This window comes from Equus asinus, chromosome 3, assembly GCF_041296235.1.
Source record: "Equus asinus isolate D_3611 breed Donkey chromosome 3, EquAss-T2T_v2, whole genome shotgun sequence".
Lineage (NCBI taxonomy): Eukaryota > Metazoa > Chordata > Mammalia > Perissodactyla > Equidae > Equus > Equus asinus.
The window spans coordinates 33443229-33468220 of NC_091792.1; the positions used below are offsets into that span (position 1 = coordinate 33443229).

Below are 24992 nucleotides of genomic sequence, written 5' to 3' on the forward strand. Positions count from 1 at the left end.
GGTGTACATTATAGTTCTATTGGACAGCACCGCTTTGTACTCATGATAAAATGCAATCACTCTTGTAAATATTTACTAACCTGACAGGTGAAAAGTTGTATTTCATATTTATTGATGATTTATATTTCTTCTTATAGAAAGTAACTATTCATACCCTCCTAAATTTTCATTGGACTTTCATCTTTTTATTGATTTATAACTCTTTCCTACAGTATTATGGATATTAACCCTTTGTCCATGTGATTCAAATACATTCTCGCCAGTCAGAGATTTGTATCTTAAATTTGCATATGCTGGGGGCTGGCCCCGTGGGTGAGTGGTTAAGTTCGAGCACTCTGCTGCAGGCAGCCCAGTGTTTCGTTGGTTCGAATCCTGGGCGCGGACATGGCACTGCTCATCAAACCACGCTGAGGCAGCGTCCCACACACCACAACTAGAAGGACTCACAACGAAGAAAATACAACTATGTACCGGGGGCTTTGGGGAGAAAAAGGAAAAAAATAAAATCTTTAAAAAAAAAAAAATTTGCATATTCTGCCTTTACTGTACACAGTAGCGGATAAGAGAGGTTTTCCCAGAGGAAATGATTTTTGCACTGAATTCTCAAGTAGCAGTAGGCGTTAGATAGGTAAAGAGGTACAAGGGCAAGGTTAAAGAGCATTTAGCAAAGAGAAAAACATGTAATGGCATGGATCAAGAAAAATGGCATCTAGAGGAAACAAAACTTTTTGGGGGGAGGGAAGATTAGCCCTGAGCTAACATCTGTTGCCAATCTTTCTCTTTTTGCTCGAGGAAGATCGTCGCTGAGCTAACATCTGTACCAAGCTTCCTCTATTTTGTATGTGGGATGCCACCATAGCACAGCTTGCTGAGCAATGTGCAGGGCCACGCCAGGGTTCCAGGTTCTGAACCCAAGGCCGTCAGAGCAGAGTGCGAGAACTTAACCTCTATGCCACCAGGCTGGCCCCCAAAGGTAGGTCCTTCTGGGAGGAAAGGCTACAAATTGGGGTGGAGCAGGAAATGAGTCAGAGAGGGATGAAAGGAGTCAGATCATACAGACTCTGGAGCACTAAGCTAAGGAGTATAAATTATCTTGAAAAATACACCAACCTACTGAAGAAATTTTAGCAGCTAAGTCATAGGAGCAAGAAATAATAAGATCAGGATCTTTAGATAGCTTGGTGTCAGGCAAAGAGAAAGTCATTGTAGTAATCCAAGTTGCAAGTGATCATGGTCTGAATTAAGATAGTGACAGAGGTAAATGTTTAAAAAATAGCTTTCTATTTCACCTAAGAAAAACTTCTTAAAATGTAAAAACTAGGCTCTCCATTACTCACTCTGTAACTCTGAGACCTGTGCTGTACAGCATGGTGGCCACTAGCCACATGTGGCTATTGAACTCTTGAAATATGGCTAATCCGAATTGAGATTTGCTCTAAGTGTAAAGCACACATTGGTTTTTGAAGACTAGTATGAAATGTAAAATGACTCATTAATAATAATAGTCTAGTTATATTGAATTAAAAACATTTTATCACAATTAATTTCACCCATTTCCTTATCTTTTTAATGTAGTTACTAGAAAAATTAAAATTATATGTGTGACTTGCATTATATTTCTATTGGACAGTGCTGCTTTAAACCATGCTTCTATTCTTTCTTTATGCAATACTGCTGGCTAATCTAGAATATTCAATTATGCAAGTTACAAGGTAAAAAGCTGTTTTGCTACCAATATGGAGTTTTAAGTTTTAAATCCCGTTTTCTTTTTACTAGTTTGAGTTCCCTAACAGAAGATAACTAAATCACATGATTCTTCCTTAAGAGCTCCACAGTTAAATGTTCTGTTGATTAAAAGGTTTTTTTTAATTTATTTTATTTTAGCTATTTGGCTAGTTTTCTTTCTCTCTTTTTTTTTTTTTCCTTTTTCTCCCCAAAGCCCCCCGGTACATAGTTGTATATTCTCAGTTGTGGGTCCTTCTAGTTGTGGCATGTGGGATGCCACCTCAGCATGGCTCCATGAGTGGTGCCATGTCCTCGCCCAGGATTTGAACTGACGAAACACTGGGCCGCCTGCAGCGGAGCGTGCAAACTTAACCACTCGGCCACGGGGCCGGCCCCTCTTTCTCTTTCATTTCATAACTTTACATGTGTATAAGCTCAAAGGATTTCCTAAAATGGTGTTTGTTCTTAACAAGCAAAATAAATATTAAACAAAAAACCTGAATAACTTATCCAGAATAAGAAATGTCCTGTAACTCATGACTGATCATTTTAAATTTGTTTCTAAGATATTGCTTATGAAACTATAACAGTGCAACTAAGTAGGTGCAGTCTCTTCAAGAACTGAGTAGTCTAAATCTGTACCTCTGGAATACTAAGTATGATTACCAGTATTTACTTCCTCAATATGTCTCACAAATAGAACCTCTTACAAACACCCGTTTATGTACCAGTGCCATGTCTCATAGAGTAGACTTCTTTTCCAAAGCTTCCCACTCAGTATTATATGTGAATTCTTTTAGTCCAAACAGAAGCTGTGACAGATGTGTGATAAGTGCTTTGACAGGTATTATGATAATGTACACAAATAACATTGTTACCCAGAAAAAAACTTTTATATGATGTACTGACTCTTAAGGTAGTGGTTCTCACAGTATGGTCCCTGGACCAGTAGCATCATTGTCACCTAGCAACTTGTTAGGAATTCTAGACCTACTACATCAGAAACTTTAAAATTAACCCCTTTGACAGTCTGTATTTTAACAAATCCTGCAGGTGATTCCGATGCATGCTAAAATTTTAGAACTATTACTCTAAGGTAAGGTTTCTCAACCTTGGCACTACCGATAGTTTGTGCTGGATAATTCTTTGTTGTGGGGGGTAATTTTCTACGTAGCTCACTGGCTACTTCTCCATAGTGCACTTTGTTGAATCCTATCCCTGCTGTTCTGTCAGATCCTTACATCTCGAAGTGCCCTGAGGCTTTACTCTTTAAATACATTCTCTCCCTAGGACTCTATCCAGTCCCCAGGTTTAGAATATCATCGATATACTGATGACCCCCAAATCTATATCTCCAACCCAGAGCTTTCCCCAGAACTCTAAGCTTCTATAGTCAATTACCTACTAAGCACCTCACTAGAATGCTTATGGGCATCTCAAAACTAATGTATCTAAACCAAATTATTTACTTTTTGATCCAAAATCTATTTATTCCCCCCTCCCTCTTTCTAAATTCTGGAAATAACACTGAGTTATTCAGCCAGACACTTAGGAGTCATTCTTTTTTGTTTTTTTTTAATAATATGTCCCTTCTGCCCTTCCTTTTTCAGGTAACCATTGATCTGTGTTCTGTTGCTATCTATTAGTTTGTATTTTCTACAACTTTCTATAAATCGAATCCTACAATGTGTACTCTCTTTTTGTTTGGCTTCTTTTTTTTTTAATTTATTTATTTTTTTATTTTATTGAGTTATTGATAGGTTACAATCTTGTGAAATTTCAGTTGTACATTAATGGTTTGTCATTCGTGTTGTAGGTGCACCACGTCACCCTTTGTGCCCACGCCCTACCCCACCTTTCCCCTCGTATCCACTAAACTGTTCTCTTAGTCCATAATTTTAAATTCCTCATATGAGTGGAGTCATACACAGATTGTCCTTCTCTCGCTGGCTTATTTCACTTAACATAATTCCCTCAAGGTCCATCTGTGTTATTGCAAATGGAATGATTTTGTTCTGTTTTGCAGCTGAGTAGTATTCCATTGTATATATGTACCACATCTTCTTTATCCATTCATCTGTTGATGCGCACTTAGGTTGCTTCCACGTCTTGGCTATTGTAAACAGTGCTGCAATAAACATTGGGGTGCATAGGACTTTTGGGATTGCTGACTTCAAGCTCCTTGGATAAATACCCAGTAGTGGGATGGCTGGATCGTATGGTAGTTCTATTTTTAGTTTTTTGAGGAATCACTGCTCATCAAACCACGCTGAGGCAGCGTCCCACATACCACAACTAGAAGAACCCACAACGAAGAATATACAACTATGTCCCGGGGGCCTTTGGGGAGAAAAAGGAAATAATAAAATCTTTGAAAAAAAAAAAAAGAATATTAGAAACTTCTGAAGCAGTCTAGCATATAGAAAGCTGGAAAAAGGCATCACCCCCATTCAAACAACAAGAAAAGTCTACACAAACTACAAACTCATAATTTTGCTGAAAACATGAGAGCTTTTAACCATGCAGCAACCAAACAGCCTGAAATCCAAGAAGAGGCAGCTCCTACCCTCAGGAGAAAAAAACATCGACAGCCTGTCCTAACTGTAGGTGAACATGGGAGGAAGGAAGAGCAACCAAATAAACACATAAGAAGAAATCAGGTGGAACTTTAACAAACTGCTAGAGGCCAAGTGTGGGCTAGCATAAAACTATAGCAGCCCTAGGAGTCCCAAATACAAGGTAAACTCATGTTGACTCTCAGACTCTTCTCCAAGGGCCCTCACTGTACACACAAGAGAAAGATTTGGGGGAGAGCAGGAGACTGGAAAGCCTACTTCAGTGGTTCATGCATGGAAGAGGGGACTGAGTGCCTCTGCAGGAAATGCAAAAAGCCCTACTCTCCTTCCCAAACCCTTCTCTCCTACAAAACAAAGGACTTAAGCTGCTGAGGGAGGAGCATCAAATCTGCTGACCCCAGGACACAGATACAGACCCATGCTTGCTGGGAAAAGAGTAAAAGAAAAAACCCTCTACACCTGGGAGAGAGGCAGGAAACAGTCCTTCGTCTGGGAGTGGGATAGAAAAGTCTCTCCCACAAAAGACCAGCCACAGATAGAAGGCAGAGTTTCACTAACATAGGTAGGAGGGACCAAAATGATAAGAATGCCTCACCCTGAAAGCTAGGCACACAAGGGCTGTCTAAGATTGAAGCTAGACAAGGAAAACAGAGAACAAGCCCTGCCTCTCATCCCCGGCACTGAGTATTACGAAGGCATAGCATTCTACTGCTGGAGGCAGGGCAAGAGCATGGAGAGAGACACCTCTGACGCACAGGGGTACAGAGACAGCTGAAAACTGAGAGTGGAGGAGGAACACTAAGATAATTCCTCTGGCACAACAGCCTCCACCATAAGCACTGAGCATCTTTAGAGGAATTTGAAGTCTATGAGGTACTGAAGGTAGCCATAGCAAAAAAAAAGAAAAAAACCCAAACCCAGCTGAATTCCTAACTAATTCAATCCCCACTATAAAGGACTAACAGTAGAAAAGAGGTATCCATTTCAATGTATAAATACCATCTCTCTCAGTATCTACTAATCTACATGTGATATTCGGCATTCAATAAAAAATTGATACACAAACAAGCAAGAAAAACAAATATTATCAAAAGACAAAGCAATCAACAGAAATACATTCAGAGGCAACCCAGACGTTGGAACTATCAGACAGGGACTTTAAATAACTATGATTAATACGTTAAGAAATCTAGAGGAAAAGGTAGATAAAATGCAGGAACAGACAGGGAATTTCAACAGATGAAAACTCCTTTAAGAGTCAAATGGAAAAGCTATAAATAAAAAACACCATTCAGAGCTGAAAGATTCCTTAGACAGAATCATAAAGAGACTCAAAAAAGCCAAAGAAAGAAGGAGTAGACTTGAAGCCAGGCCAATAAAATAACATCCAAAGCAAACGCAAAGAGAAAAAAAGAGTGAAAAAAAAAATAGAGCACCTAAAAGCTACGAGACAACACCAAATGGTCTAGCAAAATCAAATAGTCTAGCATATGTATAATTGGAGTCCCAGAATGACAACACAGAAGGAATGGGGCAAAAGAAATACTTGGAAATGATGGCCATGAATTTTCATAAAATATTGCAAGACATCAAACCAGAAGATTCAAGAATCTCAGTGAATCTCAAGCAGGATTAAACACACACACACAAACATATTGAATGTCATAGTCAGATTGCTGAAAATCAAAGATAAAATCTTAAAGACAGCCAGGGAAAAAAGTCACATTAGCTAGAGCAGACTTCTCTTCAGACACTATGCAAGCCAGAAGATAATGGAATGACATCTTTACAGAAGGAAAAGGAAAAACCAACCAACCTAGAATTCCACACAGAAAAAATATACCATGACAATAAAAGCAAAATGAAAACTTTTTTCAACCAAACATTGCTAGGAGACCTGCAATACAAAAAAATGTTGAAGAAAGTTCTTCAGGCAGAAGGAATGTGATATCAGACAGAAACCTGGCTCTATTCAAAGAAATGAAAAGTTCTAAAAACTAAACTAAACATAGAAGGTATTTTTTTTAATTTTATTCATTCCAAAATATAACGAACCTTTTAAAACAAAAGTAGCAACAAAATATGCAAAAGTAAAACGTATGACAAAAATGGCATAAAGGATGGGAGAAAGAAATTGGAAGTATACTGTTGAAGGATTCATATACCATACCCATAGTGGTATAATATTACCTGAAGGTAAACTGTGATAATTAAATATGTATATTGTAATCCTTAGGGCAACTGCTCAAAAATTTCAAAAAGGATATGTCAATAGTGGAGATGAAAAAAAATCATAAAAAATACTGAATTTATCCAAAAATAGGTAGAAGAAGAGGGAATAAACATCAACAAGAAGAGAATAAAAAATAAAACAAATTCCAAGACAGTAATTCTAAATCTAATTACATCAATAGATATATTAAGTGTAAATGGTCTAAACATTCCCAATTAAAAGATAAAGAATGTCAGATTAGATAAAAAAGCAAGACCCAATAATATGCTATCTATAAGAAATCCACTTCAAATGTAAAGAAATATATAGTTTAAAAGTAAAGGGAAGAACTTCTGGTTTCCAGTCTGACATGTAAAGAGCTTAGAAGATGTCATTCTCATCTTTACAACAACAACAAAAAGCTGAACTAACTGAAAACCAGTAATTCTTCTTAGGTCCAACAGAGAATCGAGGTCACATCACAAACCACCACCCAGAAAACTGAAGAGACAGGTGAACACACAGAATCATACCTTAAAAGGAACAGAAACTGCCACTGGAGTCAGCAACTGGTAGGAAAAACTTAAAGAGTAACTGACTAATTACTAATTGACTAATTGCTGGAGACTGAGTGCAGACTAGCTTGAGAGAGAAAAACTCCTGGAAGCCCAGCCTTAGAGAGAGCTCCACATTTTCATGAATTTTACCTCTCGGAGCCCCACCTACTCCAGCCTCCTCTAGCCTTCCTATCTCAACTTAGGGAAGAAGAAAAGGTGAGAAGCATTTATAAAGGTCACAACCATAGACACTGGCCCCCGAAAAGACTGAAATCTAGTCACAGGATTACAGAACACTTCTATTCCCACCATATCAACAGGGCTTCCATATAACATCAGGAGGTTACAATTGAAAGAATTTTAGCTTAGGGTCCGTTTAAGGAGTTTCTAGGGAAATCTAAAGATAATTGGGAGACAAAAACAAGGACACTAATGGAATTTTAGCCTCTGAATCTTAGCCCTTACCTACCAGACACAAAATCAGTAAGGATATGGTTGAATTGAATAGCATCATCAATCAGCTGGATCAAATTGACATTTATAGATTACTTCATCCAATAACAGCAGAATACACAAGCTTCTCAAGAATACACAATTCTTGGGGCCCGGCCCAGTGGCATAGTGGTTAAGTTCGTGCACTCCGCTTCAGCGGCCTGTGGTTCACCAGTTCGGATACCAGGCGCAAACCCATGCATCACTTATCAAGCCATGCTGTGGCAGGCATCCCACTTATAAAAAGGAGGAAGACGGGCACAGATGTTGGCTCAGGGCCAATCTTCCTCAGCAAAAAGAGGACGATTGAGGCAGATGTTAGCTCAGGGCTAATCTTCCTCAAAAAAAAAAAGAATACACAATTCTTCTCAAGCTTATGTGTAACATTCACCAAGATGGACCACCTTCTGTACCATAAAACATACATAAAAAAATACAAAAGAATAGAAATCATACAAAATATGCTCTCAGACCACAATAGAATTAAACTTGAAATCAGTAATAGAAAGATAACTGGAAAATCTCAAAATATGTGGAGATTAAATAACATATGAATCAAGAAAGAAGTATCAAAAGAAATTTTAAAATATTTGGGGGCCAGCCCCGGTGGCCTATTGGTTAAGTTTAGCCCATTCCACTTCAGCAGCCCAGCTTCTGTTCCGGAATGCAGACCTACACCACTCGTCTGTCAATGGCCATGCTGTCGTGGCAGCTTACATACAAAAAGAGGAAGATTGGCAACAGACATTAGCTCAGGGCTAATCTTCCTTAGCCAAAAAAAGAAAAAATATTTGAAATTGAATGAAAATGAAAATACAAATTATCAAAAATTGTAGATTGCAGCAAAAGCAGTGCTTAGAGAGAAATTCACAGCACTGAGTATATATATTAGAAAAGAAGAGAGATCTAAAATTAATAATCTAAGCTTTCACCTTAGAAAACTAGAAAAAGAAGAGCAAATTAAATCGAAAAGAAGCAATAATAATCAGAGCAGAAATCAATGAAACTGAAAACAGGAAACTAACAGAGAAAAAACACTGAAATCACAAGCTGGTTCTTTGAAAAGGTCAATAAAATCAATAAACCTCTACCTAGACTAACCAAGAAAAAAAGAGAGAAGACACAAATCTAATATCAGAGATGAAAGAGGAGCCATCACTATTGATCCTATGGAAAATAAAAAGAACAACACAGGAGTATTATAAACAAGTCTATGCCCACAAATTTGATAACCTAAATAAATGGACCAATCCCTTGAAAGACACAATCTACCAAAACTCACATAAGGGGAAATAGATAATCTTAATAGGCCTATATCTATTATAGAAATTGAATCAAAAATTAATAACCTTCCAAAAGAAATCACCAGGCCTAGATGGTTTCACTAGCGACTTCTATCAAACATTTAAGGAAGAAATAATACCAATTCTCTACAATCTCTTCCAGAAAATAGAAACCGAGGGAATACTTCCTAACTCATGCTGTAAGAGCAGCATTACCCTAATACCAAAACCAGACAAAGACTTTGCAAGAAAGAAAACTTAAAGAACAATATCTCTCATGAACACAGGTGCAAAAATCCTCAAGAAAATATTAGCAAATAGAACCCATTTATTAAAAAGAATTATACACCACAATCAAGTGTGATTTATTCCAGGCATGCAAAACTGGTCCAACATTCTAAAAATCAATTAATGTAATCCATCACATCAACAGGCTAAAGGAAAAAAAGCATATGATTGTTATCAACAGATGCAGAGAAAGCATTTGACAAAATCTAATGCCCATTCAACATAAAATCTATTGGGAACGTCCTCAACTTTACGTATCTACAAAAAAACAACAGCTAACATCATACTTAATGGTGAGAAACTAGAAGCTTTCCCACTAAGATCAGGAATAAGACAAGAATGTCCCTGCTCATCACTCCTATGCAACACCATACTGGAAGTCCTAGCTAATGGAGTAAGAGAAGAAAAGGAAATTAAAAATACAGATTGGTTAAAAAAAATAAAAACAATAGAACCCAGCAATTCCACTCCTAAGTATTTATACAAGAAAGATGAAAACAAATGTCCACACAACTTGTATATGAATGTTTACAGCAGCTTTACCCATAATCACCAAATATTGGAAGCAACCTTATCTTAGTTAACTATTGCTGCAAAGCAAATTACCCCAAAACTTAAGAACTTAAAACACCAAACATGCATTATTGCACAATTTCTATGAGATAGGAATTTGAAAGCAGCTCGGTTAGGCAGTATGGCTCAAGGACTCTCATGAGTTTACAGTCAAGTCATCTGAATGAATTGTCTGAAAGCCTGACTGGAGCTGGAGGATCCATTCTCAGATGACTTGCTCATATGACTGTTGACAAGAGGTCTCAGTTCCTCATTGGCTATTTTCAGGAGGCCATGGTTCCTTGCCACACCAACCTCTCCACAGGACCCCTTGTTTCCTCACAAAATGGCAACTGACTTCCCCCAGAGTGAGTGATCCAAATAAGGGCAAGGCAGAGCCACAACGTCTTTTATGATCTCGTCTCAGAAGACACACACCACTACTTCTGCCATATTCTAGTGGTCCCAGAGACCAACCCTGACACAATGTGGGAGGGGGTCAACAGAAGGGCATGAATACCAAAAGACAAGGATAACTGGAATCATTCTGGAAGCTAGCTACCACAAACCTAAATGTCCATTAACTGGTGAATAAACAAACTGTGGTACATCCATATAGTGGAATAGTAATCAACAATAAAAAGGAACGAACTACTGACACATGTAACAGCAGGGAAAAATCACAAATGCATTATGGTAACTGAAAGAAGACAAATCCAAAAAGCTACACGGAGTGATTAGATTTATATGGCATTCGGGGAAAGGCAAAACCAAAGGGACACATAACAGAGCAGAGGTTGTCAGGGGCTTGAGGGGGACAGAAGACTGACTACAAAGGGACAGGAGGGAATTTCTTTGGATGGTGGAAATATTCTGCATTTGATTGTGATGGTGCTTACATGATTGTTATGTGTTTGTTAAAATTCACAGAACTATACACCTAAAAAGGGTGAGTTTTATTGTAAGTAAATGATACCTCAATAAATTACTCATAAAAAGAGAGAGAAAGGAATCTTAAGGGGAAACAGAAGAATCTTGGTTGGGAAGAGAGTTTATGTGTAAATAATAGAAGTCTCTGAAGGAAAAGCAACTACTAAACCAATAACATTATAATTAAAGTTCCTCAAGCTAAAAAACTTTCTCAGAGATTGAGTCTACAGACTGAAAACGCCCATCAAATTATAGGTTAGACAAATGAGAAAAGATACGTAAGTATCCTGGCATATCCTGGCTTGAGCTCTAAGAATAGACAGCAAAAGCTTAAATGCTTCCAGAAAGAAAGAAAGTCACTTAGAAAAAAAGAGAGACTTTTTTTTTTTTAAAAGATTGGCCCTGAGCTAACATCTGCTGCCTATTTCTTTTTTTTCCTTCTTCTTCTCCTCCCCAAAGCCCCCCAGTACATAGTTGTATATTCTAGTTGTAGGTCCTTCTCGTTGTGCTGTGTGGGACACGACTTCAGCATGGCTTAATAAGCAGCGCTAGGTCCGTGTCCAGGATCCGAATTGGGAAACTCTGGGCCACCAAAGCAGAGTGTGAAAACTTAACCACTCAGCGAAGGGGCTGGCCCCAAGAGGGACTTTCACAGGGCTTCTTCTTTGCAACATGACAAAAAGGAAATGATGAAATAGCATCGATAAATTTTTGAGAGAAAAGGACTGCCACCTAAGTATTCTATCCCAACCAAAAGTAAAATAAAGTCATTTGGGGATAGATAATCACTAAAAAATGTTATCACCCACTCATCCCATCTACAGAAATAGCCAACAAAAAAATGTTAACCAAATAACTGAATCAGAGCAGAGATAGAGGAGGATAAAGAGGAGACCTTATGACGTACGCAGTTAAACTGAAGTAGATATTAGTAAAGTAATTGGGAAGAGAAATATAACAAATGAAAACTCAACTAAATGTATTTTAGAATTAAAATAAAGTGTTGAAACAACAAAAATATTAAAGTTCGTCCAATGTACAAGGAAACTGTAAGTAGTTAATACAAACAGCTTTTTTGTCTTGTTTTACCTGGTTTGCAAGATGAGAGTGACCAAACAGCTTGTGACCCAATTTCCCGTACTGTTCCAGTCCTTTCCAACTGCTTAGGGTCAGCACCAGGAGGTGTCTTGTTTGGTGTGGTCATTTTAAAAATGTTCTATGTAGAAAAAAAGAATATCCACATTATACCAGGATCTGAGCATCTTTCTACAAAAGGTAAAACTAAAAATTTAATAGCAAAGTGGATCACTAGTATGCCTTTGATATTAACCATTTATTTCTCAAATGCAGTCAACCTAACTCAATCATTGTAATTTAAAAATCTTGGGAATTCAGTTTTTGTTTCTAAAATATAATATATTATGACGTACATGTCATGCAAAGCAGCAGAGTATAGCAGTTGAAGGATACAAGATTGGGGTGCTAGCTTCAGCCTCTTCTTTAGCCTAGACTTTGGGCAGGTGTGGGATTTATTTCCTTTCCTGTCAAAGGGGCTGAGTTGATCTATAATTCTAGAAGGCTATGAAGTTCTATACCTCCATGAGTAAAAATTCTGAATTCAAATTAAGTTTTTCCCTAGAAAAGTCAGATTGAAATACTCTTATTCCAGGAATATGTAACTACTGGTCTCACTTTAAATAAGCCATTAAGTGATGCAGAGAAAGAAATCACATCTCCCCACTAGTTGTCGAAAGTTCCATTTATATGTGCTCTGACCATAGAAGATAAAGTCAGAAAATTGGCTTCAAGGTCTAGAAGTGAGTAACTGGCCTATTCTAAAGCAAAGGTTACTTCATCTTTCACATCTCATTAGTTAATCTGGGTAAGTCCAAGCAAACGTGAAAAAAGATACCTCTTGGATAGTAAACAGCATGTAAAAACTACTTCAGTAGTGTAAAGTTACAGCTAACTGAACATCGTTATACATACTACTATAAACCTGGCCCACCAGTTCTGTATACCATCTCCTCGACACCTACTCTTAGATCTCAATTGTTCCCTAATCTCCACACAAGCACTTGATATTCATTAAATAAGAACAGAGCCACTGGCCTGTAAACTTCAGAAAGGCCTGAGACCTAAAGTGTCCAGTTACAATTTACGAAATGGATGAGCGAATAGGTTGTCATAAACTCAAGTATTCGCGACCTGCAAGTTAAGTAAGGTCTAGAGTAAGACAATTAAACCTGTGACAATCATTACAAGCTGAATGACCTGTCATTGTCAAATGTCCAAAAATGTCAAACTGTCCAAAAAAAAAAAGGCCCATCTCTAACTGGAGCAGAACTCAACTGCCAGACCTGGTACTGGACGCCACCAAGTGGATAAAACACCGAGCTCGGAGAAGACTAGGCTCCTGGCCACACAATTCAAAAGGAGCTAAGAAGAGGAAAACCACAGCGAGCAGGGTCTGAACCAGACTCTGTGGGTCCTGCTTGACACTTCTGCTAGATGTGCTAGAACGGGCAATGGCTAACTCCACTCCTGACCCACAGGCCTTGAGGAGATCGGGAGCGGAAAAGGAGACTGAGATTGGGGAAGAGAACGCATCTGCTTACGCTAGAACCATTCTCCACGTCGGGAAAGAGCCCAGGAACTTACAGCTTGCAGACCCGGTTCGCCTCAACTCAGGTTTTTGGGATCCCCTGCAGCTCAGCGCCACTCCCACTCAGCGTCTCAGGACAGCCTGGCCTCCCGAACGACGTTTGGAGTCGCAGCACAATGACGTCAGCTCTCGCCGTCTCGCCTTACCTACCTCCAGAGCTCCGCCCGCCGCGCTCTGTCGCGCGTGCGCACTACGTCCCTATGGCATGCGCGAGGCGGTGGCTGGGTACCGCCATTTTGGCCGGCGGCCGTAGGAACACGCTGTGTGACTGAGAAGTGAAAGCAAGAGCTGATTTGGTCTCTACGCTCCCCTCCGCGAGGGGATCGTTTTCTCCAGGTACGTGAATAGCCCGGAGGTATTTGGCTGGTAGCTGTGGTCTGCCACGTTTTAAACACTGTAGGGACGTTGTCCGACAGCGTTTAGTTAGGCCTCAGGTGGCGGCGGCGGAGGCGGCAGCGGCGCGTGGCAGCCGGCTCGGGCGGGACAGCTGGAACCGCCTGATCGCGGGCGCCGCCGAGAGCTTCAGACACCTCGCGCTTCCCCTCCAGCTGACCTGGCTCTTGGCCGCTGTTGCCCGCTATCCTCGCTAAGGGCTACGAGAATGGACCTAAGTGCCATCTCCTCAGCGATCCAACCTCCGCCGCCTCCACTCCTCCTTTACCCCGCTCCTACCCTAGAGCTGAACCTTCTCGAGAGGGAGGCACATTCAGAACTAAACAGCATCCCCTACACCCCTGCCCTTCCCCTGGCACAGTAAATGGATATATTGTCACGTGTGTATTTGATTATGGAAAGTCGTGGCCTGTTCTTCCACCGTTTGGTGATTATGGAATGAGTCACGGCATCTTGCCGCCATGGACTCGAATACTCCGTGTCCACTCCCAGTTTTCATAGAAATGATCGCCAGACGTCGCTCTGCTGTCCCCCTAGAGTGACATGTCCTCAGCTATAACTGGAGTTATCCCAAGACATCTGCCAGTTGAACGCCTTTAGCTTTTTTGTTGTGCTTTTATAGCACTTAGCATTTTTCTCCTTAGTGATTTATCCGTTTTCGTCTTTATTAGGTCTTAAACTCCTTGAGATCAAGGGTGGTGTCTTTACTCAAAATACCTTTATTTTCTCGTGAGTAGTTCGTTCGTTGTAGGCACGATGGCCAAAGCCGATTCCCACATCCCATAAACTACATAGGCCTGTCTTCTCTTTTTTTCTGTAGTGAAGTCGGTAAGACTGAGAAATAACTGTTAAAATAATGGGTTTTTTTGGTTTTTCTTTTAACCCTCTCTTCCATAGGACTACCAAGTAGGCATTTATGATAGTGGCGTTTGTGCTGCAGTCTTCAGTGCATCTGTTCCATATACTGAGAATATTCATTCTCTACCAGCTACCTGACAGTAATGCTTTGTCAGTGTTAACCAAGGGCTCTTATCTGTATTTGAACCAAAAGGGTTTGTGTGTGGGGGCGGGGGGGGGGGGGGGGGGCCGGGGGGGAGGGGAGGGGTTAGTTAAAAACCTTGTTCTCCCTGGAAAAAAATTTTTAGGAAGAACATTTAGGGGGAAATAAAGAAAGCAATATTAATTTAGTGTCCCTTCTAAATTAAAATTCTGAAATAAGAGTTGTGCACCACTCCCGACTTAGATGTTTTATTAGACTAATAATCTACAGTAAGTATAGGTTAGAATGTTTCACATGATATCAAGCATCATTTGTTAACAGCAGTCCTTTAAAAGCTTTGACACAGCGTTATAATAATTTGGGTCATAGACTGCAAATGCTTTCCCTGTATGCCTCACTTCCTTTTTTCCTCCCAGCTGGAAGAATGACGGTGAGGGTCATTGTTTGAGTACCTATTTTGAACACAGTTTGTTTGCAGATTTGAAATACATTTAAAACCGTCTTTGTTCTCAGGAGTCTGTTACTATACTCTTCCCTTCCAAGCTTTACTGTGGTGTATCCTTCTTGAAAAAGAAAGTGGGATCCCCCTTCCCCAATTCTTGAAACTAATGTAGAAATTTAATTAATAGTGTTTACACAGTTAATTCACAGTTCTACAAAGAATCTATATTCATTTTCCCTAAATGTATTATAATTTATCACTGTTTTTTATGTAAATCAGCTTATTAGCCATTTCTGGTATGTTTTTATTCTTCTGTAAAAATTTTCTGTTACAGTCACTTGGTTTTTAAAATGGTTTGAAATGTTAGATGAAACATTTTATAGTTTGGGAGAAATAAGGTTTAATTTAAGCAGTTTCATGATAAAAGAATGTCCTGTCAAGGAGAATTCATTATACTCATTCACCAGGTAATTTGTATGATCACCAGTTTTATTTTAATAGCTAACTAAAGAATCTTCAGTTTTTAGGGAGTTGTCACTTCCAGAGTGATAGCTTTTTTGTAGCAATTCAAAAGTCATTTAATTTCTTCCTGTTCTAATCTTTATGAGGCCTAGACTAGTTTTGAGAGGTTTCAAAGGGGTAATGTGAACCTCTTAGTTAGCATAACTGTTTATAGCATAAATATTTAGTCTCCTTTTGGGTGATTTTTTTTTTCAATATATGCTTTAGTGGGTAACAGTCACAATAAAATATTGGTAACTTGCAAGATTTCTGAAGTTATAACCTATAGGAAAATTATTTACTTTATTTAAATTCATTTTCTCATTCATTCATTAGAAATGTTTGAGCTCCTACTATGTGCTAGGCACTGGTCCAGCTACTGGAATAAATAAACAGACAAAAATCTCTACCCTCATGGGGCTGGTCCACTGGCATAGTGGTTGAGTTTGTTTGCTCAGCTTCAGCAGCCCAGGGTTTGCAGGTTCGGATCCCAGGTGTGGACCTAGCACTGCTTGTCAAGCCACACTGTGGCAGCATCCCACATAAAATAGAGGAAGATCAGCACTTATGGCCAGTCTTCCTCACACACAAAAAAAAATCTCTACCCTCATGATGGAATACATTCTACTTGGGGAGGGAAAAATATTGTCTGTGTATGTAGAGAAAAAGAGAATGTATGATACATATATACACACGCAGGATAAGTGTGTCCATACACCATATATATACATATATGTATATGAAATATACCGTACATATGTATGACGTAGTATGTGTACTATGTATATACTCTATATACATATATATGAAATATATACTCTGTCACATAGTAGAGGGACAGAAAGGCAGTTGGGTATGTTTTTTGGTTATATAGTTAGAAAAAGCTCACTGAGAAATAAACATTAAAGACTTGAGGGAGTGAGCCATTTAACTCACAAGTGGAACTAGCATTATAGGCAGAGGGAACAGAAAATGCCAAGATCCTGAAGCAGGAGCGTGTCTGGCATGTGCTAAGAACTAGCATTATAGGCAGAGGGAACAGAAAATGCCAAGATCCTGAAGCAGGAGCGTGTCTGGCATGTGCTAAGAACAGCAAGGAACCGTTGTGGCTGGAGCAGAATGAACAAGAGCTAGAGTAGTTGGAGATGAGATCAGGAAGTTAACAGAGGTTGATCAGTGTGCCTCATTGGTTATTTTAAGGACTTCAGCTTTTACTCAGAGTGAGTAGGGAAGCCATTGCAGGATTTTCAGTAGAGGAGTGCCATGATCTGCTTTACACTTTAAAAGGATCATTCTGATTCCTATATTGAGAATGAACTGTGAAGAGTTGGAATAGAAGGAGGTAAGAGTAGAAGCAAAGAGAGAGATTAGGAAGCTATTAGAGTAATGCTGATAAGAAATAATAATGGCTTAGACCAGAGTCATGAGAAGTCAGATTCTGGATGTATTTTGAAGGTAAATTTGACAGAATTTGCTGTTGTGGCGTGTGAAAAATAACTTCAAGGATTTTGAGTAAATGGAAGACTGAAGTGGTCATTTAACAGAATGAACAAGGCTGCTAGAAAAGCAAATTTGGGTGGGGATTTTAGGACCTCAGTTTGGCAAATGCATATTAGACCTTTAAAAAAAGATGTTAGGTGGGTGGGTAGATAGATATACAAGTTTAGAGTTAGAAGAGGTGTCCTGACTAGAGAGAGAAATTTGAGAGCTGGCAGCATATAAATAGGATTTAAAGCCATGAGACTAGTATAGAATACCTTACAGAATGAGGATGGATAGAAAATATGACCAAGTATTAGAGCACTGTCAAGTTTTAGGAACCTAGGACATGAGGAGTGACCAGGAAAGTAGAAGGAAAAGCATTATTAGTGCTGTATACCAGAACCAAATTAAGGAAGGGTTTCTATCTAGTAGGAAAAAGTTGTAGTTTGTGTCAGACGTAATAGGTTAGATAATAGGGTAAATTAAGGACTGATAATTATAACCATTTGTTTTAGCCAGATAAAGAACAGTTATGGCCTGACTAGCTGTTTTGATGGAATGATGGGCACTAAAGCCTGGAATGGATTACAGAGAAATTTGAAACACTGACTACAGGCAACTCTTTCAGATAGTCTTGGCTATTAGCAGAAGGAGAAATAAAGCAGTGGCGGAAGATGGGGTCAGATAACAGAATGTTTGAATGCTGATGGGAGTAACCCAGTGGAGAGAATGATGGTGTGAAAGACAAAAGAGAGAATTATTGGGACATTCTCCTTAGCAGATGCCTTTTAGTGTGCAAATGGACTTAGCTATGGAAATACATATAGTGTGATTGCTGGTTGGCATAAGGGTTCACTTGAGATGACACTAGTCTACATGGCTTTGTTTTTTTTCTCTACCCATTTTCAGCTGTATGTGTGCAGGTGAAGAATTGTGTTTTACCAGGGTTGTAGTTAAGGGCGTAAATGATTGACAATGGAATTTGAGCTGGATATGGAGGGAAATGAAGATACTAAGCGCTGAGGGACAGTGGAAATGTGGTAGAATCAAGAGATAGTGATAGTAGATCTGGGGAGTGGGAGAGTTCAAAGAGTTGTTGGATTGTTGTGTACCAGAGTGGTGAGCTGAAAAGATAGGAGTAGTGGTTGGAGAATGGGGTATTTGAAATGGAGTTTATGGAAAGATTGCAGTTATTGGTAATGATGAAGTCAAGGATTTCTCCCAAGGAATGGGTGGCTCAGGTAGGGTGAAAGACCAAGATCGTTGGAGGAGAGAGGTTCATGAACCAAGAGGACAGGCTATTGGTGGAAGGATCATCTATGATTTTCAACATGTTGAAATCACAAGAATTATGACAGGAGTTGTAAAAGAGAGAGTGAAAGTTAGCCAAGGGCTGAAATCTTCAAAGAATGGGAGGGAGTGATGTAATGGTGAGTAATGACTAAAGCAGTTGGATGATCTGAGAGGCAAAAAGCTGACTGTTTTTAGTGAGGAGAGAGAGAATAATAGTCTGGGAGCAGCATTGAGGAGCAAGATCTCTTAGCTCCCTCCAAGCCTAATGATATTGAGGGGTGTGAGAAAGGGTTGAGAGTTCTACAAGGAGAGAATCAGTCTGTCAAAGAAAAATCAGGATTCAGGATCGTAGTCATTGATAGAAAAAGCCAGCAGAATGTCTTTGTTGATGGATAGTCTTTTGACTTCAGGGTGTTTCATTACATATTGGAATAAACCGAAGTTTTAAGGCACTTTTTAGAATTATTTACTTTAATCACCATCCTAAGAATATTAATGTCTGTCACTAAGCCCTATATTGTGAAAGATTTTTAAGTTCACTTTGACCTTAGCTGTGTAATTGATGGCACAATATCAAGACATAAAAGCTTTAAAAGTGAGCACAGTCTATAGCTAGAGTTACTTGGTCTCCTTTTCATTTCAGTGCTGTTAGCATAAAATTCATTTGGCTGTATTACAAATTCCCAGAAAAGTGAAGTTTTCACTTTTTCTAGTTGATCGACATGACAACCATAACCTTAATAATTTTTGGCCATTTGTATCAGTAGTGTCATAGTCAGATGGGTAAGACATGAAGTAATGCTTAGTTCGTGGGAGGGAATAAACATCTTTATCTTAGGTATTAGTTTTCATGTCAGGTCTTTCTATTCTGTCTTTTAGTCTGTATTCATACACTGGTATCAGTATTAATTACTGAGGCCTTATATCGTTTTTTTCCATCTCTCAAGTCTAGGTTCCCACGTCCCCGTTGCTCATTTTCAGTTTTCTTAGCTATTACTACTTCCTTTCTTTTTACATAAGAGCTTTAGACTTGGTTTGTCTGGTTTCTTTCTTTCCCCTTGAGATTGGGTTAAGTGTATAACCTCAGGGAAGATTGAAGTCTCTGATATTGACTATTCTCTATTGTAAAAACTGAGACAACATGTTGTTCTGTTTGTGCAGGTCTCATATGTCTTTCAGTGGTGTTTTGAAAGTTTCCTCAAATGTGCATATATCTTGTTAAGTTGATTCCTAGATCTTTTCTTTTTTGTGACTTTTGAAAAGAATGTTTTTTTCTTTCTTTATAAAAGTCTTCTGATGAATGGTGTATCTGTAAAATTCTGTTTTCCCAACCTTACTAAATTATTTTATTGCTTTTGCTAGGTTTTTTTTTCCTATTTCCAGATAATCATATCTGAATGTAGTGATAATTTATGTCCTCCTAACTTTATTTCTCTTAATTAATTGCATTGACTGTGCCATAATTTTGTTAATTTTCTTTAATAGGAGAGCTGGATATTCTTACTTCTTTAGAATTATGGCAGATAAATTGACGAGAATTGCTATTGTCAACCATGACAAGTGTAAACCTAAGAAGTGTCGGCAGGAGTGCAAAAAGAGTTGCCCTGTGGTTCGAATGGGTAAGCTATTCTTTGGATCATTTAAGAACAGAGGTTTCAGAAGAAATAAATTGGCTTCATAGTTCTCCAGGTTTTAGCATATACTTTTTTTCTCCATTAGTTTCTTTAAAATATAAAGATAAGACCACATTTTTTCCTAAATTTCTCTTGTTGCCTTATGATTAAATGATCCTATTTTTTTAAACTGTATTGTTTAATATATTTTAAAGTTGCCTTATGATTAAATGATCCTATTTTTTTTAAACTGTATTGTTTAATATATTTTAAAGTTGACTAAATCTAAAATCAAACCAGAGTTCAGGTTACTGAGATTCTTACTGTTCTGCAAAATCCTGTAATTACTTTAAATCATCGAGAGAAGGCTGCCAATATGTTTGTATTTGATAGTATTCTCATTTTAAAAAACAAGAAAGAAGAGCTTAATAAGAATGACAATTCATAAGGATTTGCTGTGTTTTCAAGATTAAATTTACAATTCATTCTTTGTAAGGGCTGTGTTAGTCTTTAAGGGCTGTGTTAAAGTAATTGTTACTTTAATGTACTCGGGAGGTGTAAGTTTATTGAATTGTAAGAGAAACTTTAGATGTCATCTGTTATAGTCTACCATGCTATTCAGAAATTCCATTATTAATATTCTTAATGCCAAGTTTAATTTTGTCTGTATATTAGATGGCTACATTCCTTTCTGGAGCTTCACTGCTTTAGCTAACATATTTTATTCCTTTCTCTGATGTACATTACCACTTCCAAGGCATATTTTGTGAATTAAATATTCAGGCCAGTCAGCTTAAAAATAAAACTTAGAGGATCTGCTATATTTTCACTAGCATATTTTCTTTTCCAGTAGTAAATTAAACAAAATAAGCATATTGGAGTCATCTCTCTCTTGCCTGACAAGAGTATTCATACAAGTAATAAATTCAGAAATCTATCCCCACAAAACACTGATTTAAGACATTATCTCAAATGTATTTCTTTGTGTGGCCTTTGTTTTTGAAAATCTGCTTCTGTATGAAAATTTTGAACCAGAATTGCCTAAATAACAATGTTCAGAAAATTGGAATGTCAAGAAAAATGACTTAATTCTGTCTTTTCCTTTGCCAGGAAAATTATGCATAGAGGTTACACCCCAGAGCAAAATAGCGTGGATTTCTGAAACTCTTTGCATTGGTTGTGGTATTTGTATTAAGGTAAATGCTTATTTTATTTATTGGATCGAATTTCTAACATGGAGATGAAATCTGAAAACTCTGAATACATTATAACTATTTTTTAAGGGGCAAAATATAAAACAATAGGAAAATGGTGTTCTTATATCAATAATCTAATATTCTTGCTCTTTTAATTAGTTAAACCACCTTATTTAAAAGTTATCCTTGCCATACTCGACTTTGTAAAGCCATTTCCAACGGAAATTAATTTCTTTTTTTTCACCCTTTTATGAGGGCATTCTCCAGCATGTCTTTACCAGAACTTTTTAGAAATATAAGTACAAAAAATGAGTCATATTACATGCATTTTTGGTCTGTATTTAATTTTAAATTGCACCTTTTAAATAGAAATGCACACAGCCAAAAATTTTTTGATTTAGCCTAATCCTTAAGTGCTGCTTCTGCTCTATTATACGTGCTTCTATGTTGGATTTAACCCAATAGTGAATTTTTTCAAAATACGTCAGTTTTTGTTGCAGTGAAGAGTTTGATTTGGGCTTTTGACTTAAGAATGATGGATTTCCAACTTTATTTCATAAAAGATATTTAAGAGCCAGTGCATAAAGTTCTTAATTAAGATATTTTTATTTGTAGATAATGCATTTTAGAGAGGAACTTTACCAGAATAGGGATACCACCCTGTTATTTATTCTAAAAAGGCTTATGTGTATTTTACATTGGTTTCTGAATCCTCGGTGAAGTTTCTGAATCCTCGGTTAAGTGTCCAGAAAAATTTCATTGGTACCTGAAAGTGTTTCCCTTGTTTTGAAAATATAAGCAGGAGACATTCCTTCTTATTAGTAAATAAGAGATTTACTAATCTCTTATTATGTACCTGCCAATGTTCTGGGTGCTGCAAATCTGATTTTGAACAGTATGTTATCTATTTTTTTTCTTTGCTGCTATTGAAAATTGAAATTCCAAAATTTGGGGTATGCACTTCAGTGGCTGAAAAGATACTAATGTGATGAATCTTTTTGGGAGTGGGAGTAATATATACCCCCAAACACTGAGATACTTAGATATGAACCTCATATATGGACAGTATGGATATTTTTTCCTTGTATATTTAGAGAAGTTTAAATTAGTGTAGCCTATAAGCATTTTATATGCATTGATGGAATAATAGAGAATTCTGTAAATAGAGATAACCTCATTTGCAGAAGAATATTTTATGTAAAAAATCAATAGTTTTTGGGGCCAGCCTGGTGGCACAGCGGTTAAGTTTGCAAGTTCCCCTTCCATGGCTTGGGGTTCACCTGTTCGAATCCCAGGTGCGGACCTACGCACTGCTTGCTGGCCCATGCTGTGGCAGGCATTCCACATAAAATAGAGAAAGATGGGCACGGATGTTAGCTCAGGCCCGGCCTTCCTCAGCAAAAAGAGGAAGTTTGGTGGCAGATGTTAGCTCAGGGCTAATCTTCCTGGAAAAAAAAAAATTGAAAAAAAAAATGAGAAAAAGAATTAGTAGTTTTGGTTAGAGGGTGGTAATTACTTTGTTAGATAATGAGTTTTGTTTTTGTTTTTTAATTCTCCATATTCTTTTATGAAATGAGAATTCACTGAAATCTTTATGTGCAGAGACTTTTTAATTGGTCCCCTGAACTCAGTGAACAGTTCTGCTAAATCTCTAATCTGAGGCTATTCTTTTTGGGTGTACCTTTATCTGTACAGTTATAGTTATCTGTACTCCTGAGAAATTTTTCTAGCAACAATACCACTCTTAAATGACCTTCCAGTTGTTGCCATTCTTGTCCCTTGGGCATTTATATGATTGATAGTCAACTGTTATTTGAATAAGTTCAACTTTTTTTTTAATGTGAATTTACTTAGTTGCCATATGAAGCATCTTTTTCATATGGGGTGGTTAAAATTCACAATGGAAAGACATTAATCCTTGCTCTGTGCACTTATCATGCTAGCTCTTGGTGGAACATAAATAGGCCAAAAAAAGGTACAATCCATGACCTTAGAGGACTTTACAAGGTAGAAGAGGAGGCATACAAAGACAGGAAGAAGGAAGTAGAGGGAAAGCATCTGTCATGGACTGAATATGAAATCGTATACTCAGTAGCCATGTTTTATCTTGCCTTAGCCTTCTGTCTAGTAATGTAGAAAACACACACATAGACCAAAAATTGCTCAAGTTCTGTAAGGTTTTTCATAAATATTAAACACACATTAAATGTCTAAGATTAGGCCAGTCACTAAGGGGAATACAAAATTAGTTGATAGGATTCTTGCCTTCATGGAACTTAACTTTTATTCTTTAAGTGAAAAAGAAAAGGAAATGAAACAATACTTTACATCTTTGTGAAACTCCCATGTTTGGAAGATTGCATATGAAAAATTCTTAATCTATCCATTTTAGTCATTTGTATCTTTCTAAAAATTAATTCTTTACTTTAAACAACAGAAATGCCCCTTTGGCGCCTTATCAATTGTCAATTTACCAAGCAACTTGGAAAAAGAAACAACACATCGATATTGTGCCAATGCCTTCAAACTTCACAGGTATATTTTCAAGTCAACATTTCTCTTTACTTCAGTCAAGAGTAAAATACATTTGGAATTTTCAGAGAAATGCAAAAATGGAAAAAAGTGGTATTCATCATCCATTAAAGAGAAATACAATATTATCATGCAGAATCATATTAAATATGTCAGTGGTTCATTCTGGCTAACATTAGAATTACCTGGGGGTCTTTTTTAAATTGCTAATGCCTAGCCTTCAGCCCAGTTGAATTATGTCATATCTCTGAATGTAGAGTCTGGACCTCAGTAAGTTGAAAAAGCCCCCAAGTGAATCTAATATACAATTGGATTTGCAAATCACAGTTATTTAAATACCCTTATCCCCAAAATAACGTTTAATGGAATTTGTGTTTGATTTTATTTATCTATTAATCTCATGATCTACAGAGAATATTACTCTGAACTTGGAGATAGATTGTTAAATCACAGGAGTTCTTTGAGATTTAATCTGCTGAACACTAATATTTTGAATCTGGGAGTCTAGATTTAACTAATAAAAAGGTATTTCTCAACCTGCCAGCTTTAAGGGGCCTACTGCAGCAGGGAGAATAAAGTGGAATATTTCTGGTTGATGTGGCACTTCTCTCCTTGTAAGTAAGTGGCAGGTCAAAATTAAAAAGAGACAGTGTGAGGTTGCACCTGCTATGTAATTTTGTAGCAAAGCATTTTGTTATACATTAAAACCAAGCCTTATATGTAAAGAAGAATCGTTATACTTTAGAATGGACTTTGAATGAAAATTGAGAAAATAAAATTTGGAGTAATATTGGTTATGGATGCATTTCTAACAATTAACAGTTTAAGTTAATCTTGGCTGTCTTTTTCTTTTTTTCTAATAGCCAATAATATCTGGCCTATATCTCTTAGCTTATTAATGGATGTGTGGAGTGCAAGTGGATTAAAATAGATCATTCAGATATTATGGTACTTTTTCTGCCTAAGTCTGAGTTTTATTTTTGTACGCTTATGACAGGTTGCCTATTCCTCGTCCAGGTGAAGTTTTGGGATTAGTTGGAACAAATGGTATTGGAAAGTCAACTGCTTTAAAAATTTTAGCAGGAAAGCAAAAGCCAAACCTTGGAAAGTATGATGTATGTATTACCGCCTTATAAAAATGAATGTCTTGGGTTGGTTTTATGAGACTTTGAAGGAGCGTATGTGTGATTTTTCTTTTACTGTCCTTGTTTTCAGGATTATTTGTGGAATTAATTCTGAGAAACTGCATATAGATGGAAG

General features: G+C 37.6%; 2 protein-coding genes across 4 annotated transcripts in view; one reads left to right on the forward strand and one right to left on the reverse strand.

Annotated features, from left to right (window-relative positions):
• Nucleotides 1-13462, reverse strand: part of ANAPC10 (anaphase promoting complex subunit 10) — a 147365-nt gene extending 133903 nt beyond the window's left edge. Inside the window, exons 1-2 of one of the 3 annotated variants that reach the window (XM_044767191.2) lie at nt 13277-13407; nt 11705-11831 (exon numbers count right to left, since the gene is read on the reverse strand). In XM_044767191.2, the coding sequence (XP_044623126.1) occupies nt 11705-11819 (115 nt within the window). In that variant the 5' untranslated portion in view covers nt 11820-11831; nt 13277-13407. Of the gene's footprint in view, nt 1-11704; nt 11832-13233 lie in introns of all 3 variants that reach the window. The other 2 variants (XM_014838114.3, XM_044767189.2) reach the window with 2 other exon arrangements.
• Nucleotides 13463-13478: 16 nt separating this feature from the next.
• The window catches only part of ABCE1 (ATP binding cassette subfamily E member 1), a 28882-nt gene continuing 17368 nt past the window's right edge, over nt 13479-24992 (forward strand). Inside the window, exons 1-5 of the mRNA XM_014838119.3 lie at nt 13479-13616; nt 19877-20010; nt 21115-21200; nt 23638-23735; nt 24730-24847. Coding sequence (XP_014693605.1) covers nt 19908-20010; nt 21115-21200; nt 23638-23735; nt 24730-24847 — 405 coding nt within the window. The 5' untranslated portion in view covers nt 13479-13616; nt 19877-19907. The remainder of the gene's footprint in view (nt 13617-19876; nt 20011-21114; nt 21201-23637; nt 23736-24729; nt 24848-24992) is intronic.